We start from the raw sequence: 19,816 nt of genomic DNA, 5'->3' as shown, positions 1-19,816 counted from the left end.
CCAGCTCATGCAGCACCTCACCCCTTCAGGATGAAACCAGTACTGCAAACGCCTCCCGTATGACATTTCTGGGTATATGATTGTTCCATTGGCAAGGATAACTCGGCCGTGTATTTCATTAGGAAATGTGAAAAAAAAACAGCATTTGGTTACGTGGAGTAGTTGCAGGGGCCATCCCTGATGACTGAAGGGACTCGGATTGGTCAATTGCCGTGGAGCTCAGCAAGTGGACGTGAGAGCGGGCGTTTACTCAGTGCAGACAATCTTGGCAGAACATCGGTCGTAGAAATTGAGTCATTACATGTTTTGGGGAGGAGAAGGGCAGGTGTACCCTGACTTGCCCATATAAGGAAGTCTGGCTCCCTGTGATGTCACAGGCAGCTCGGTTTCAGGCAACTCTCTGAAACTGAGCGTTCAGAACCATCCCAAACGTCTTTCAGGGCTCACTTCCAAATGTGCAAACCTCATGATCTGAAACTTTGGCTTGGTTTAACACCAGAATACTACATTCTAACTACAGTTATAAAATGGTTTAACACCAGAATACTACATTCTAACTACAGTTATAGAATGGTTTAACACCAGAATACTACATTCTAACTACAGTTATAGAATGGTTTAACACCAGAATACTACATTCCAACTACAGTTATAGAATGGTTTAACACCAGAATACTACATTCTAACTACAGTTATAGAATGGTTTAACACCAGAATACTACATTATAAATACAGTTATAGAATGGTTTAACACCAGAATACTACATTATAAATACAGTTGTAGAATGGTTTCACACCAGAATACTACATTCTAACTACAGTTATAGAATGGTTTGACACCAGAATACTACATTCTAACTACAGTTATAGAATGGTTTAACACCAGAATACTACATTCTAACTACAGTTATAGAATGGTTTAACACCAGAATACTACATTCTAACTACAGTTATAAAATGGTTTAACACCAGAATACTACATTCCACCTACAGTTATAGAATTGTTTAACACCAGAATACTACATTCTAACTACAGTTATAGAATGGTTTAACACCAGAATACTACATTCTAACTACAGTTATAGAATGGTTTAACACCAGAATACTACATTCTAACTACAGTTATAGAATGGTTTAACACCAGAATACTGCATTCTAACTACAGTTATAGAATGGTTTAACACCAAAATACTACATTCTAACTACAATTATAGAATGGTTTAACACCAAAATACTACATTCTAACTACAATTATAGAATGCTTTAACACCAGAATACTACATTCCAACTACAGTTATAAAATGGTTTAACACCAGAATACTACGTTCTAACTACAGTTATAGAAAGGTTTAACACCAGAATACTACATTCTAACTACAGTTATAGAATGGTTTAACACCAGAATACTACATTCTAACTACAGTTATAGAATGGTTTAACACCAGAATACTACATTCTAACTACAGTTATAGAATGGTTTAACACCAGAATACTACATTCTAACTACAGTTATAGAATGGTTTAACACCAGAATACTACATTCTAACTACAGTTATAGAATGGTTTAACACCAGAATACTACATTCTGACTACAGTTATAGAATGGTTTAACACCAGAATACTACATTCTAACTACAGTTATAGAATGGTTTAACACCAGAATACTACATTCTAACTACAGTTATAGAATGGTTTAACACCAGAGTACTACATTGTACTACTGAAGATGTTCTAAAATATGTTTTTCTTGCTCCAGCATCCATATAATGTTGCATGAGACTCCCATGAAAGCCCCTTTGCCGCCATTATTTTTGTGCATAGTAAGTTGAGTGTTATCTGTATTACAGGGTTAATGTTATATGATAAAAGGTGTTTTATTTACCGAGAGGCAGGACTTTAATGTGGCAGCTGGTGAGTGCATTTTAAACTACTTTGTTAAATAATTTAAAAATCTACTGCATACGTCAATTTTTTTGTACTGTGCACGTTTTGTTAAAAGTTTAATGAGCTTGCAAAATAATAGTAACATGACAGTGGACTTCATAGATGTCGGTGGAAATTAACTAGCAAAATAAAATGAAAGGCATGAAAGAAGATGCCTTTCTCTGTGCATGTGTGCCCAACCACCACCACCCCCCGCCAAACAGATGTTGCCTACAAGGTTTTATGGGGAGCTTATGAATTGTCCATCAATCACACACGGCCTTGTAAGGATGTTGTCATATAAATGCCCCGTGTCTGACCCGTGTGAGATGACACGCTCCCAGCACAGTGTAAACATTACGTTTTCCCTGGATATGCTAGTTAGCGTTACTTCCACCTTGTGGCTTCATTAGCTTTGAAACAGTCAGCTTTGTCGATGATGGTGAGCCATGACCTACTTGTGTATCTGTGCTACTTTCTTTCTATTTACTTACTTCGTTTTCCTCTCACACAAAATCCCTATTATTCATTGACTTTACCTTCATCCTTTAAGGCCGCCTACTTTGCTCTTCCCTGTTAGCCTTTCATGTATGCATTCTTTAGTTCTTCATTCATTGCTCCTCCGTAGCCATCTCTCTCTCTGTCTTTCTCCTGCTGCAATCCTCCCAGCACCACGTGTGTCACTGAGGGGAACATCGCAAGCAGTGGTCCCCGCTGAACAATTACCATGCAAAGCAATCCAAATAGAGATGTTTGCCGAAAACAACATGTGTGTAATTACTGCTTAATGAGGCCCTTGTCTCAGGCAGAATGCCCAATTAGACTGTCGGGGAACGAGCGATGCCAAGGCCCTCTGAAGAAAGAGAGGGGAGAGATATGGAGGGAGGCTGGAACTGCAGTAAGAGGTGGGAATGATGAGAATGAGAGAGAGAGAGAGGGAAAGAAGTGAGAATGGAGAGACATGAGAGATTGGTGGATGAGAAGATGATTTCTGCTGTAACTGTGGAGTAATGGCAGAGCTGATAGCATTGAGTCGAGGAGAAATTGCCATTTTAAGTGGGAGAGAGAGGACCACGGCAAAGGAGAGCTGCATAGGGGAGAGAGGAAGGGAAAACAGCTTTACATTTCAATGTAAGGGCAGCCATGTTGAAGCACAAAATGGCTGACCTTTCTAGGTTGTCTTTGGCCTTTTTGATGGCATTTCTAATGTTTGCAATTGTCTACGTTTTCTTTTTGGAACTCGACATTTCACAGCATGACTGGAATGCTTCTGTTTTGCTGCGGCGCTTACACGATTTGCTGTTAAAATTCCATTCTCAAGACAATCAACAAAGATATAAACATCCCTTGAGAAGCCAGATGGGCTGTTTCTGCAAAAGAAACAAAACCGCACTGGGATCAGGCAGAAGAAAGTGACTGGAAGGTGACTGGATCCTTTGTCATTTCCACTAGGCTACAATTACCTCAACAAGGAAAACCACATACTGTCAGCTTGACAAGCACCCAACGTCTCTTGCTGAACAATAAAAACACCTTTTCCATCAAAATAAACCACCAGTGATGTCCTTTGCTTCTTTTTAATGAAGACATGTTACCCACACTACTCTTTGTTTACCATTATTTACAACCTTGAAGTTTTCTTTTGGTTGCTTTTCTTAATTTAAAGCTTTCAAAAATAGCTGCCAACTCTCTGGGCCACTCTTTATTTTAAATAAATATAGAAAAAATCAAATATAACCTTTTTATTACAAACGATACAACACACGATAACCCGCACAGAAAGCTATTTCGATTTTGCAGAATCTGCACCTATTCCTGTCTGTTTTTATTTATTCCCCCCACGGCCCGCCCCCAGGCATGCCTACTTGGCTGTGATTGGTCACAGTGCTTTCTAACTATGAACCATATAAGTAAGTCCACCCCTCTGTGACATCACAAAGGAGCAGTTTTACCACGCCTTTTGAAACCGAGCGTTTTCAGGGCTCACTTCCAAAAGCGCAAACCTCATTATCTGAAACTTTGGCATGGTTTAACACCACAATACCACATCGTAACTACATTTATAGCTCAGAAAAGTGGAAAAAGCATAATAGGTCTCCTTTAATAGCTCCCATAGTACATATCAATTAAATGAAATGACATCAAATATCAGGTTGGGTGTAATTGTTGTTTGTATGCAGGATCTCATTACATTGTGTACATGTGATCTAGTGACAAATGTTTCCGTGGAGATCTGCATCTGTTTTAAGCAGGTATACGTATATGTCATTCCATTTCTTGTCCTCTCATATCCAGCTTTTGTTTATGCTGTGTTCAAGGCTTCTTTTTTTCCCTGCACAAAGTCGACCACCCTGAACAATAAAAAGGGCTCCCGGTAGCTTCACATCTGAGGAGTCTGGTGTGGAACACTGTCAAGTTTGATCATGTTGTCTCTGCTGTCTGGCTTCTGTGCAGTGATATTACAAAGGGTGACCTCAGTCGACAAACAAAACGGGGGGCTTCATTTGACACGTTGAGTTTCTTTGTGTGCGCACGAGTGTTATTATCCCGCCCAGTCAATGTTTTGTTCCATTTGCTGCAAACATGCTATGAAAAAGTGTGATGCCTTTGGAGACCAAGGACGTTTCACAATACATCTCGTCCTAACAGGGTAGCAGCTTCTCCGTCACCTTGACACTGCACCTGTTCACTTACTGAGGAATCTCATTCTCTTGAGCTAAAAACAGAGTGTGAGTTGCTTTTTTTTCCTTCTTTGTCACAGCTGATCTTTGCAGGAAATTCCTCTGGGATTAATCCTTCCAACAGACTTGACATCAGAGCTTGCGTGTTGCATATAGCGCTCAAGTGGTTGCCCAGGATTGTTTCCACACTCTCTTGCGGGAGAGAGGGGGTGGAGGGTGTTTGAGGGGGTCAGGGGTCACCGCTTGCGCTCTAACCCTCCCGGTCAGACAGTGTTTTGGCACCTGCAGCAAGCCATCTTTCAGTGCCTCGTTCACTACCCGTGTGAAGACGCAGCGTGTCGCCGCTGTGTGCTGATTCATTCACACTTCTCACACACCTCGGAGCCCAGAGGGAACAGCCTATCTCGCCACTGAGCTCGTGTAGCCTAATTACTGGCCCCGCTGACGAACAGTAATTACCGACACTGCCATGCCACCACGAGGTTTAACCAAAGTGACAAAGTCATTAGTCGTGTGCTTCAGGCCACCCACAAGAGATTCTGCAAAGCACAGACCCCAATCCCTTGATTCATGTATTCAATTTCCCAACCGCCTTTTGGACGCCTTATTAATGTCTCGTCTTTGTTTCTTCCCCAGTTTGATGGTGACAACATGTACATGAATGACAATAACCAAGAGTTTCGGTCACCAAGCCAGGTAAGTGTATACATCATGACTATACATTCAAACACACTAGTTCTATTATGGTCATAAGGTAGCATTAGATGCTGCTGAAAGGATGAAGCATATGAAAAATATGAACTGCTGTAAAAATAGCATTCATGTAACTCACACAGACACCATGCTCCGTCTCCGTCCTTCTTCCTGCTCTGAGGCACGCAGGCACACTCGTAATTGTGAGTGTTAGGCGCTAAGTGTTTTTCATTTTAATCAGGTACTCCCTATGACAATAGACGTACCCCTGCGGGTACGCTTACCTCACTTTGGGGATACTAGTTGTTTTAAAGGGAACCCATTATGCCTTCTGCACTGTTCTGACCTATAAATGTGTTAGAAGGTTCTATTCTCGTGTTAAACCATGCCAAAGCTTATTATAAAGACGTTTACGTATTCCGAAGTGAGCCCTGAAAGAAGTCACGCCTTCAGAGAGTTTGCTTTTTATGATGTCACAGTGTGCCGACAGTGACCACAAGAGATCGATTGAAATAAATCGCTTGAATAGCAAATCACCTCAAATCAATGCCTGAACAGGAAGAACGTGTTTCATGCCAGAAATATTTTCCCAGGCCTTTGTCGCCTTCTGGCTTATTTGTAGGGAGGTGACCTTTTAACATGATCCCAGCTGTAACATAAACCCTAAATCTTTACTCCAGATAGACACTTGAAGAAGTCAAGAACCGGCCAAGACCTTTCCCTAAAATGTGCCTAAATACTCTAGGTCTGAAACCTAAATTGTTTTTTGCAAAGATGGTTACTTTATATACTCTTTGGGTATATACTCTATGTATAGATATATACTCTAAAACCATACGCACAGTGAATGTATCTCCATAAGGTTGCCCTAACCTTTGGTGTTGGGATTGAGTGACTGTAATGTGAGGTCGAGTGGGAGCCTGAACAGCTTATTGTCTACTTAAGCCTCACTTCGGTGACTGGGGTCCATTATTGTTAGCCACATTTCCTGGCCTGCCCCAATTGTGTCACTCGGCATGCATACACGTGTTAGGCGCTAATTGGGATAAATGTCCGGCTTTGTACTCGCTGCGCTGCAGCAGCCATGTGTCAATCACGACTGCCTCTGCAGGTCTGCACTGTTGTGTCAACAAATACCTTCTTAGTGGATCAAGCAATTTGGGCTTTTCAAAACATCTCAGCTGCAGTTGGTGCTCTGTCAGTGATGTCAAAGAGAAGCTTACTCACCATTCCTGAGACTCGCCGCCTCAAACAGAGAGTTCAGTCTCTGGCTTGATCCATCCATTTTTTGTGCTGCTTATCCTCACTCGTGTGGGGGGATGCTGGAGCCTATCCCAGCTGTCTCTGGGCGAGAGGCCGGGTGCACCCTGGACCGGTTGCACATATAGACAAACAACCATTCCCACCCACATTCATACCTATGGACAATTTGGACCGGCAATGAAGCTAACATGTTTTTGGAATGGGTGGGGGTGGGGGGTTTACCCCTCTCTCCTCGTCTGTGCCCCTCGTCTCCTTCTGGGGTCACCTGTCTCTCTCTCTTGTGACCTGTGCCTCCTTGGTCATCTTCTCTTTGGTCGCCTGGTCGATTAAAAATGAGTGAATTGTGACGTGACGTCAAAGCAAAAATGAAGGAAATTCATTCAGGTATTTCCCAAAGCGAAGTCGCTCTGCACATCTCTTCTTCTCTGCTGCAGCATGTCACCTGACAAAGCGTCTGTCATCACCATGGTTACTGCTCCAGCAAAAATGTAGCTTGTGTGTAGGCTATGGTGATATTTGGTAATTGTTGGTAATGGTAACATGCATCAGATTCCAACTGAGTGCATCACATAATCAGTTCACAGTTCCACATGTCCAAAAGGAGTAGGAAGAAGCAAAGCTTAAATCCTACTCCTCCATATTCATATATTTGATAAGATATTTGATGTTATGATCTGTAACGCCATATGAATTGATAAATCCACGGTTTAACTAACTAAATCTGCTAAACACAGTACAACACAATAGTCATGATTTGTGGTGTACAAAGTTAAATATAGCATGAATGTCATACAAAAGGAATTATCATGTTTTAATGGATGCTTAATTTCATGCATTTGTTGTGTTTAATATGTCTGGCTTCTGAAGTGAAATGAGACAAATCAGTGTCTGAGATACGGAATAATTTTCTGCATCAATTTGAAATGGAGATTAAAGGAACATGAATGTAATGATTTTATGCGCAGGTATGTGCATGTATTTTTCCTTTGGACGTTTTTATGTTTTACTGTTTTTTCCCTCAGATGCAACCTTCAGAAGAATCATATACGAATATGTATTTGAAAGAAGTAGCCTTCAGCACAAATTACAATTCTGGATCCATGCCCATATAAGGAACCATACCCTGATGCATGTCTGTGAAAAAGGTGCACGGATCCAGAATAGAGCCTCCTTTGTTTGCGTGTCTGAGGTCTTCTATGGCACACCATTGAGGTAGCTGTTTGACTCAGACAGGAGATTGCATTACACATAACATCTCTGCACTTTTAAAAGGAGAAAACCGCTAATCAGAAACAGCTTTAAAGCAGCCGTTTACTGTCTGCTTGGACACAATCACTTCATTCAAACAAGATGTTTGCAAGGCTCTGATCATTTGACAGGTTTTACGTGATATTGATTGTTTCGTAATAGTGTACATAGACGTCTGGACAGTTTAGTTTGTTTGTGTTCATATCTTCTCAAAACCATCAGAGGAATAAAATTGTTGAATAATTCATTCTTTTCTGTTATCAAGATTGGCTGTCAACATTTCTCACGCTCATTAAAATGTACACTTGGTCAGATATTTTAACGGATTGCTTGGTAAAACGAGGCAATGGTAATTTCTGCAGGATATTAACAGGGACATTGTGTTGCTTTTTTGTTGTGGAACACTGCACAGAAATAATGATTTAAAACTCTCAGAGCTGCCAGGATAATAAATAAAGGCGACCTATTATGCTTTGTCCACTTTTCTGTCCTATAAATGTAGTTAGAATGTTATATTCTCTTGTTAAATGATGACAGAATTTCAGTCAAAGTTATGACACTTAAATACTCATAAATACTCACTTGCAGCATATTTTATACATATGTACATACGTATGTACATGATAAGCTCAAAGCACTTGGATACTACGTACATTGTTGTCAGATCATCACACTTTCATATACTGTCAGTTTGTTTTGTACTCCCTGTATTGTGAGCATGCATATTCATGATTCATGCAAATCTGCTCATTATGCAAATGAAGGGCATGTCTTAAAGGGTCTACTTCTTGAGTACTGGTTGAGACATTAGACACTTCTACATTTATTCCGGCACTCATTCATTCATTTTCTACCGCTCTTTCCTCACGAGTGTCGCTGGAAGTGCTGGAGCCTATCCCAGCTGTCCTCGGGCGAGAGGCGGGCTACACCCTGGACTGGTTGCCAGCCAATCACAGGGCACATATAGACAAACAACCATTCCCACCCACATTCATACCTATGGACAATTTGGAGTGGCCAATTAACCTAGCATGTTTTTGGAATGTGGGAGGAAACCGGAGTACCCGGAGAAAACCCATACATGCACAGGGAGAACATGCAAACTCCACACAGAGATGGCTGAGGGTGAAATCGAACCCTGGTCTCATAGCTGTGAGGTCTGCGCGCTACCCACTCGCCCGCAGTGCCGCCCTTTATTCTGGCATGCTGGTTTTAATTTCACTTTTATTTTAAAATTTCCCCACTGAGGGACGAATAAAGGCATATCTTATCTTATCTTATCTTATTTTCAGATATGATATACAATTTTGTCCACAGGGAAAGATGCTTTAGATGCTTTTAGATGCTTTCTATATTGAACACAGGCTGTAGTGAGAGGCAGTTGGAAAGTCAGATGTCACATCATTGCTACTGAAGAGACAAGTTCTTGTTTGTGGATCCACGGCGGCTAACTAGTCAGCACTATCCACGAGAAAAAACAGCTGATACATACTAGAAAATGCACCAAACATTTGCACAAAAGCAAGATTGGCATCATATTATGTCAACCAGCCATGAATGAAGTCCAGATATTGTTTGACCTATGTAAACAGCTGATGTTGAACCCCCCACCAATCCCCACCATCGCCACCCTTTCCTCATCTCTTTCACTCTCTGAGTCACCTCATCAACCCTGGAACCACACACCCGATGTAGGCGAAGTCATGGTTACTTAATAGTGAGTCACAATGCACCATTCTAGCCCCGCTGCCACTCTTCTCACCTCTTCCCTTATCAGTCAATGTGCTCGTCTTTTTATCCGCTCGCCGTGGTTTCTCCCCTGCAACATTTAAGACAATGGATGCGAAACGCCAACGCACTGTTCTATCCCTATTTGAGGTCATATGGAGCTGTTGGCAAGGTCGGGAGAATAAAGGCTCACAGTGTATTCAGATTTTAAGACTCAAATGTTGTGAATTCAGGCTGTTTTTAGAAGCCATGACTGGAAAAGAGGGCTGGAGGAACTTCATCGATACACACCCTTGGTAGGGATTGTAGACTTGTAGCCAGAGAGCTTATGTAGGTCAGGCCGTGCCAGCCAATAAGTCCAATTACTGTCAGCCTGAGAAATAGAACAGGCAGCGGCCACTGCTGTGCGTTGATGAGCATGAAATGTATGCAGGAATTGATAAAGAGATGGCACATCATGAAAATCACAAAGTGTCACGAACAGACGTATGGGTTTGTTGAGTGTGAATGGCAGGTACAAGATGTCGAAGATTCGATGGTATTCCAGGCACTGAAGAACATCAAAACCGACCCCAGCGTCCCGCTCTTTTCAGCATCCTCCTTAAAATGCTACTTCTGCAGAATAGCAGCTCCTGCAAAAAGCAGCAACTTATCAGTACCAAGAGAGCACTCAATGATTCATACACTCTTTTAAGAGAACTTGAATGCTTGGCTCTATTTTGGTCCCTGCATCTCGTTGTAAATGCAGCAGGATGGAGCGCAGGGATTTAGGGGGACTAAGTAGTTTGATATTTCTATCGGTTTTCTGTGTGTATTTGCCCTTACTCTCCTGGTGATCTTCCTCATCACATGGAGACCAAGGTCATGGCTGATTGAAATATAATAGAAGTGTAGACATCTGGCCTAATACTGTGGGAAGTTAAATCTATTTTAATGGCCCCTGCCGCAGTGGATTGTCTCTGATGCACTCTTGCGCTCCACTGACAGTAAATCACAATGTTCTCTTATTACCCTGACTGGAATGAGGGCATAGAGAAAGAACAATGAGGGATCCACATCATTTGTTTTCACCCCTCCCTTACTTTTTCCCCTCCCCTCCACGCCTCCCTTCTCCTGTCTCCATTCCGACTCATAAAGCAAGAGTGACATCATGAAAATAAAAATAAAGGGGGGATTATAGTCCGGCCATTGTGTCTTATGTGATTACTGAGAATCCCATGTCCCCTCGGGGGGGGGATGAATCACTGTGATAAAACATATTTCTTGATATTTTCCCTCAAATGAGAAGAATAGGAAATGTGTTTAAGACCCAAGCATCGCTCTACCTTCTTGAACAAAAAGACCACTAAAAGGTTTTTTAATTGCTTTCTGTTCCCGTGGCTTCGTTTTTAAACTTTACCTTGAATTTTAACAGTGGGTGAAAAAAAACATTGAAACGATTGGAACACGGCCCTTTTCTAGACCTTTTTAAAGTACATCCTTCGTTCAGCTCAGGTCCACCCACATCTGCAATGGAAAGGCGGCTCCTTCTTAAATGAGATCCATTTTGATGTGACATTTGAGAGAATTACCCGAGCACGGTGAAGCAGGGAAGAGGTTAGCTCACCGCCTCACCGCTGGCTAGAACCATCCATAGCCTACCTGTCCTTTAGTGACAGACATGACCTGCGACCCCGCCAAACTCCCGTAACACCCTCCCCCGACTCACACACTTCACTTATCCCAGTTCTGTCCCGCTGTCAGTCAACCGGTGCTATTTTCTTCTTCTTTTGTATCACAGTGTACGCTCCTACGTCACTCAAATGGACTCCCTTGTCCTTTCAAAGACAGGTCAGACAGGCTTTTTGGACCATCTTCAGCCTTGTAGCCGATGATTAGCTTGATTTCTGTCATTTTCTTTGCTCTGCAAGGTTGAGTTTTGAAGGTGAATTGTGAAATTCCCCATAAGATGTTTTAAAGATTTACTGTTGCCATGTGTCTATCTGGCATGCACACACTGGACGTGACCATCTTTATGTATGCATGGCCAGCTGTTGTTTATCGCAAAAACCATGCTGCCCTGTCATTTTATTCACAGAGGACCATATGGCTGAATGACTTTCCATAGGACGTTGTACACTCATTCAAAGTTGTTTCGCTTTATGACGCAGATTTTGCTTCACTTATTTTAAGCACTGCAACAGCGAATAGCAAGCAGCAGCATAGCCAATCATTTTCTATGTATGCTGGAGCCTATCCCAGCCGTCCTTTACACCCCGGACCGGTCGCCAGCCAATCACAGGGCAGTGGACCGATGTCGTCCTGCATTATTACTTTCAAATAATGCACAGCAATTGTCCTTATTGTTGTCTTTTCTTTTCTCGTTGGCTCGTAAAAGAACCAAGATGCTCTACACAATACCATTGTTTGAGAAAATGACAGATTTGCTGAAATTTCACCTCCGGAGAAGGAGTGTGAAGGTTATGGCGAGAAGGCTGAATCAACATTTGGTGTTTCATTCTGACCCCTCTTTCATCCACTCTCCTCAGTGTCCTGAAAGACAGTATATTTATGAATTATTTATCTTCAATTTGAAAATATTATACATGAAATGTCCTTGTCTGTCGTCAAGAGCATCATAATAAGACGTAAGGACAAAAAAACATTCATGAAAGCGATGTCAGGCACGACTATGGGATAGCCTCTGACAGCATTTAAACCAGAGAAATTGTCTCTGTCAACTGTGAAATAAGGAATCTGACTTCACGGGAATTCATTTATCACACCCGGGTCTGGAACCAATTTAGAGCGATAAACGAGGGATTTCTTTACCAGTAGTTTTGTACTCTAAATCCATTCCAAGTAACTTGAATTAGCAGTAAAACCAGTCAATCACAGAATAAACTATTTCTTTTCTTGCCATGCATCATGTACCCTTGGAAAGCACAAACTGTGAGATTTGTCTCTACTTGTATAGCGGCTTTAAATCAGTGCCTGGTAACCACGATTGTAAATGAGAGCAGTCATTACAAAAACCTTTTACTGTGGCAAAAACAACTGTTAGTGATCATTTTCAGCAATCATCAAGCAAAGGCACATTCGCCGCCGATAGTAAAATGCTTTATTGTTATTACCTTCGCTCTAATAATAGCATGCATTAGGAGAGCTCCAGCCTAACGCAAGGCACCAGCTCTATTAGGAAGATATCATAGCTACTTTGCCACATTTTTTGCTTTGCTTAAAATATTTGTTTGTCAGATGAATTGCTGCACTGGTGAGCAAGATGACAGGCTACACGAGGAAGATATTGAATTGATTTCTGAAATGTTGCAGAACGAAATGGTTGATATGTACTATGAGATATAAATATTAAAAATTCTATTAAAAAGCTCTTGAATGGCTGACACTGGAATATTATTTGTGATGATTAATTTTCTTCAGTCATTATAAAGCGAGTTGGCATCAGATTGCCTCTGACAAAATTGCTTTTCAGTCCCTGGTGAATAACGTCAGTTGGCTTTTGGGAGCAGAAGAGCACATTTCTCGGCGTAGTATGAGTCCTGTAAAAAAAAACAAAAAAAAACACCACAGGTTGTGCATATTTTTTATTAACTTTTGTCTGTGGTGGGGGCCATTTACATCCATTTTCCATAACGAGGAGAATGACATTCATTTGAATGTTTAGTCTATGACTACACACACTCATCAAGAATAATGAAGAAGATTCTTTAGAGCAGCTGTTGATACAGTTTGTATAATCCTAATGAAATAATTAACAATTACGTGAAATTAGCGCTGAATTAAATTGTAGTAATTAGCATGTCTTTAAAAAAAACACAAATTGCTGCAGGTGCATTGAAAGCCAATAATTCAGCATTTGAATAAAACTTTATTTGTTCCATTGAAAACTTTGATTGGCAAGCTTTTCAAATGAAACCGAATGTTGAAACATTTATTTTATTCTAGTTATCACTCTTTTTTTTACTCCTTTTCAAGTGCAGGTGCAACGTTGTTTACGTTTTCATTTTATTCCTGCGGATTTCCTGTGTGGGCTCCAGTTTACACCCACATGCCGAAAGAAATGCAAATGCATGTTGGTAGGTCGGTAACTTGAATTTGCCCATAGGTATGAGTACAGCTTTCTATGTGTGACAGCAACCGTTTTTTTTCCCTCACTTGGTAAACCTCAAGCTTGTCAAAAATGGCCAAATATGTCAAGTTGGATGTTAAATTCTTTCTTTTTCTGCATTTGCAGAGCTATTCCAGTCAGGGCAGAGGCAGCAGTGGTGGCGGCGGTGGAGGAGGTGGAGCAGGGGATGAAGACTACGAGATTCCGCCTATTACACCCCCCAACCATGCCGACCCCTCTCTACTGCACCTCATGGAGCATGAGTCAGGGTACCCTTTCCACTCCTTGCCTCACAACGGCCTGCTCAACACCTACTCCTACCCTGAGCTTCCCGCCCTTATGATGTCCAACATGCTGGGTCAGGACACCCACCTCCTCTCGGGGCCTATGCACTCAGTGAGTACACCCTCTCTCCTCTTTCTCTGCCCCCCACCGCCCTTTGTAATCACTCGCCGTGGCGGTGCAATATTCCTCCCTTTGCTGTTCTAAATTCTCTGCAATCATTTTTTCATGATGGCAAAGCGTTCATCCATTAGTCTGATAATTAGCCCGGTTAGAGGCCATGGAAGCGGAGACAGTGAAGTCAAAGCAGAGACTCCAGCCTTGTATATACAACATTTATAAACAGAGCTGCAGCAGCACGCACATCTTTTCAGCACAGCTCCTTTAATATCTCCGCTGCTGCACAACTCAAAGATTTCATTACCTCAAAGTGGGCCATGAAAGAGAGCAAGAAATTCAGCGGTTCATATTTTCATTTGTCAGGATTGGCAAAGCAAGAAGAGAAAGCAGAAAAAATGGGGAAGCTTTTGAATGGAAATCTTGACAAGGAGGCTGACTGTCCCTTCAGCTACTTTTTCCTTTCTAAGAGACCCTCAGCCCCCTCTGTCAAAGCAAAGGGACCTTTTCTTGTGTCAAACATGTTTCAGACCCAACATGTAAACACCCCCGCTGAACAAAGTCAGATGCTTTAATCACCGAATTGAACCAAATGAATTATAGATGCCCTGTGTGGTGAATTATTCAGCGTCATATACTTTCATCTGACATAAATATTACTTTTTTTCCTCTCAACCCCCCACCATGAATATTTATGCTTTAATGTGAGCATCCATGGTATTTATCCTCTGTTAATAAGGTCTTATGTGGTTTTGTTACTCAAACGGCATCATTTGCCATTTCCATTTTTATTGTGGGTGGTGGCTAAAGGCGTCCGTCAGTGGCAGCGTTGCGATGGGGTCACTGGAATACATGAAATCCAAAGAAATACAGCTGAATAGGTGCAGATTCTGGAAGAACTAGAAAGCTTTGTGTGCTGGTTATTGTGTGTAGCTGCTCTACAGGAGTAATAGGTCCCCTTTAAGTGATGCTGTTGACTGCAACATTTGGTTTGCACTCTACCTGGTGTGTCCGCTTGGTTAAAGTAGAAAATTGTAGCAAAGCAACCCTGTGTTGTACAATACTCTTCTGTAGGGGGTATCTGCTTTATAAGCAGCTTGTTTCACCTTTGCAATTATTTACTTTCAAATAGCCCCTCAGGGTAATGTTCCATTTTCTTATTTCACACCCCCTTTTGTCATAAATGGAGCTTTATTGCAGTAAATCACTGCACAAACACAGACGTACACGCAAGCTGAAAGGTCCAGAGATTTATGTAACACATTCATGTTCCCCACTTTTACATTTTAGTACTACTCTTGCAGAGCCAAGCTAATAATAGCCACTATTAATATTTCTTGTTGCCTAGCAACCACCACAAGTAATAGCTTACTGTGGAAAAATAGATGACCGATAAAGAAAGAGTAAAGGGGTGGTAGGTAGGTGTGTGTGTGTGTGTGTGTGTATGGGGGAAGGGGGGGTTAAATTCATTTATTATCTCCTGGGACAAGAGGAACTTATTTTTCAGGCTGTGGAATAGGAAGGTAGGGTGTATATTGAGAAAGATTTCAAGAAATTGAACATGACGTTGTTTTCATTTGTTTCCATTAGCCGTGTTTCATGTGATGTTTCCCCCACAAAGTCAATTAACCTTAATTTCATGCTGATAAGGATATAATAAGTGAGATTGAATTTCTGTCTGCCGAATGCTTCAAGAATAATGAGGGTGGATAGAAATAGGCTCTCAGTCTCGGTGTTACCGGTCAGATAGAGGAGACAACCCAAATACTAATACTAATCATTTGCAGGCTTGTTCACCATCAGTAAAAATCAAATAGAAAGTTGTACCTTAAGGACACTCTCTGCAATAAAAGCTATCCTTCAGCGCACAAATAAACCTCCTACAAGTACAAGCTCAGCTGGAGCAGCAGATACGCTTCTTCTCCAGGGATGTTGTTGCTGGTTTTTGTACTACATGTAGCCTTAGGCTAAAGCTCTGTAAACTTCTCCTTGCTTTGGGATTCTCTTTCTCAGCGCACATCGATCCTACAGCACACAGAGTTAAATCATTTCAGGATTGAGAGCAGTGGATTGACCACCATCATGCTGCTTAGGCACAAAATGTTCGCTTTAAACTCAGCCGCACCGGGGTCCAATTGGCCCTGACTGCCGGTCTCTGACTGATCCACCTGATTGTGACTCCACACGGGGCCCACGTATTAACTGGTAAATCACAAGATGTGTTGCAAATTGAGTCTCAGGCACAAGCCGTTTGAATCGGATGCACAGAGGAACATTTTTTATATACAGATGATGACAACTGGCATTCCTATTTCAGTCTTCTTCACATTTTGAATTGGCCTGAATTGGTAATCCTTCTCTTGATTGGATTTGTATTGAACAATCAATCAATCAAACTTTATTTGTAGAGCTCTTTTTATACATAGAATGTAGCACAAAGTGCTTTACACGTTAAAAAAGAAAGACAACAACAAGACACATATACACACACACTCGCACATACACAGACACACACACATAAAAAGTCTGTTTGCCCGAGTACAGAGGCCCAACTCAGGGGCCCACCACACAACAGGTAGGCAGGGGACCCACAGCACTGCAGTGGGGCACCGCCACAGAGCTCCCAGCCACCCCATTCGGTAAGCAGCACGAGAGGAGACACCCTAGCCCCCAACCAAGAACAGCCCCCAACGCAGAGAGCCCCCACTGAGGAAACACTGGATATATGGGATAAAAAATATAAAAACATAAAATAAGAATATAGAAAGTATATATAGAAATAATGACATAAAAAGCAAAATATATAATAACATTAATCAAATCTAAAATAAGCATGTGTAAAAATATAAATACATTTGGTTAGGATCCAAAACAAAAGGTATAGAGTATAAAATACCCATTAGATAAAAGTCAAGTTCAAAGGTTAAAAAAGAGTATACTAAGAGGGTTAGGGTTAAAAGCCAAATTAAATAGGTGGGTCTTGAGCCTATTTTTAAAAATCTCAAAGTTCTCTACGGCCCTCAGGTCCTCCGGCAGGCTGTTCCACAACAACTACAGCATGTCTCAGATAATTACAGTTTAACAAGCCGAAGCTTTGTCAAATCCCAACAAGGAGTGATTTATAAAGGAAAATCTTTAAAATGATCAAGGGTGCTCAAACTTTTTCAGGCTAACGTTGTCTTTGTTGTGTGAACATCTGCAATTATAGTTGAGATCTGTGGGCAGGAAAAGTTCCAATACACTGATGAGACAATGGTCACCACAGGAAGTATGCTGTCCTTAAAAAAAACAACTAGGAACTTGAACGTGTCTATGTTGTCTTCATGTCTATGTTTGTGTTTTCTTACTATATTTTATGTGCTGTGTGCACAGTGTGAGTCAATTTAGGTGTAAGAGCTGACTTACACCAAAACTCAACTTGCACCACAGTCGAGAAACGGACCAGCAGCGTTAATGTGACAAAACTGGCCAGACTGGTGATTATTATTATAACTTTGCTGAAACAACTCGGACTTCACCACAATATTGGCCACTTTTAGGAAGAAAAAAGATCAGTGTGGTAATAGAGCTATTTAGAACTGCTGTTACTTGATTTTAACTCTTCCTCTCCATGCCATGTGAATGAAGGCCAAACGAAACAAGTTAGTTGAGTGTAAACTGCCAAATGTAACAAGCTGCTGTGTGAATACTCAGCGCTGCCGGACGGAGAATCCCTGTCTCATCTTTTGCTGTCAGGATGTCTGCCAGCTCCGGGAAGAGGTGGGACTCAGGGGTCTCGTGTTCAGCAAGCCCCCGTTCACTCAGGTCTGTGTGAGACTGCTGTGGGGGGGTGTAATACCAGCAAGCGCTACCTCTTTGATAAGATAAAGCAGGAGGTGTATTTGCCAGCGGACAGTAATGAGGGGTCGTGGAGGGGTGGCCCCAAAATAGCGCCTTAAGGGGAACAGGAGCGTTTAAATATTGAAACACCTCGCTGGCCCCTGCCTCATTACTGCTATAATGAGGCTGGTTAAGGGAGGCCAAAGCCCCCGCTGCCAAAAACAGCTGTCAGTTTAACAAGTTTATGCCACACACTCGAATCACAGGACTGGAGCTCATTTTGATGTTGGATTCATCGTATTGTCAACATGTGTGAGCTGTTAATCACTGTTATGTTCTATTATATATCTTATCTTATTGAAATCACTGTTTATGAGGAAAGGACTGATGAAATCTTGATATTGTCATATGTTGCTTTATCGCTCACAGTACAGTGACGCTACACCAACAACCGCCTCGGTTTAATGTCCAAACATATGCAGCCTTTTTTGTGTGGTGGACTTACAGACAAAGTGTAGAATGGAAATTGCTGCTCAGTACATGATGAGCTATCCGAACATCAAAACATTTATCATACAGGTGCTATGGTAATCATAATATGTCCAGAAGGTTAGGAGAAGATCTTCCTATTGCCCCTCCATAGTGGATCTGTCTGTGGTCCTGAAAGAGTCAGCGGTTTTACTTTATTTTAGTTTTATTTCATTTACCGGTTTTTAATGATCTTTATGGACGATTTCATTACTTATTTTAAAATTCAAAATTTGGAAGTCAACCAACAGAATTCAAAGGTACCACTTTATGAGAATATCAACCCTAACTCTAACGCGCTAATCACATCCAAATGGACTGAAACATAATTGAAGTGTAGCATCGTGCGTGTGCTTGCGTGTGCTTGTGCTTGTATGTCAAATGTTGTCAGAGTCACTGATGGCAACAAAGTTATGTGAGCTTGATTCCATTTGACTTCATTTACTGTAATCTGACAGGAAATTTATTTTGCATCACTTGGCATTTAGGACAGGGCTGACAATAACGACAATAGGAAAAAAAATACCAATTTTAAAGCAGTGACATAAAATCAATACGGACTGCTCTGTTTATTTTTGCAGCACAGAGATTGTTAGATCGGGGCCCAATGGAGCAATTAAGAAGGTCAGAGTCAGAGGATCAACACTGGACAGAAATCATTGTTGTGAAACATCTTAGAGGACTCCACAATGTGACTGACATCCACAGTTAATGATGCACACCAAGCAGACAGCTGAGTAGAAAAAGTATCCACACTACAACGTCTTACAAACTGTACAGCTGGATGAAATCCTCTCCTCTGCGATAAGCCAAGACAGAGGAGATATCGGAGATGCACACTAAATTAGTTTGGATGTCATCTAACAATAGTGGAAAAAAACTGATTTGAGATCAAGTCCATCAAAAGAAATAGTAATAAAAATGTAGCAGAAAATTGCAGTTTGCACTTGACTTCACATATTCAGTGCTCTTGGATAACTTGTGTTTATTGAAACAGCTGTCTTTATTTCCAAAGCTTTGAGACATATCTCATATGACCTGCATGCTCTGCTGCCTTTCACTGGGGGAGATGTGACATCTTGGTGACATTCCCAGATAAATCACTTTTTGGAGCAGTAGAAATGTTTTCTGTTATGGCTTTCCATTTCATTAAAAAAGAGAACAGAGAAAAGACAGATGCCCTTCAGTGTGTTACACTCCAGCTCGGGGGCAAACAATGTGTCTCGCAGTTGTCAGGAGAAATGACAGCAAGATAATTGGCAGGGCACTCCCTGTTCATTTAAAGTGAAACAAATAGATTTCCAAAAGAGAATGGTGTTTTAAGAAGTAAAGCTTTGTTTTGCTGCGCTTTATTATGCCGGTTTTGGAGTAATGAAGTGGAGTATTAACGGATTGAGCATTAAAAACAAATGCACATTCATTGGCA

The 19,816-nt window shown here is 41.4% G+C and overlaps 1 protein-coding gene across 3 annotated transcripts in view; it reads left to right on the top strand.

Moving 5' to 3' along the window:
• Nucleotides 1–19,816, top strand: part of LOC131136506 (TOX high mobility group box family member 2-like) — a 64,410-nt gene that overhangs the window by 29,160 nt on the left and 15,434 nt on the right. For all 3 annotated transcript variants that reach the window (XM_078797729.1, XM_058083408.2, XM_058083407.2), the window contains 2 exons: nt 5,241–5,300; nt 13,771–14,040. In XM_078797729.1, the coding sequence (XP_078653855.1) occupies nt 5,241–5,300; nt 13,771–14,040 (330 nt within the window). The remainder of the gene's footprint in view (nt 1–5,240; nt 5,301–13,770; nt 14,041–19,816) is intronic.

Source organism: Doryrhamphus excisus, linkage group LG17, assembly GCF_037039965.1.
Source record: "Doryrhamphus excisus strain RoL-2023G ecotype Guam linkage group LG17, RoL_Dexc_Guam_v1.1, whole genome shotgun sequence".
Lineage (NCBI taxonomy): Eukaryota > Metazoa > Chordata > Actinopteri > Syngnathiformes > Syngnathidae > Doryrhamphus > Doryrhamphus excisus.
This window is presented reverse-complemented; position numbering and strand designations above follow the sequence as displayed.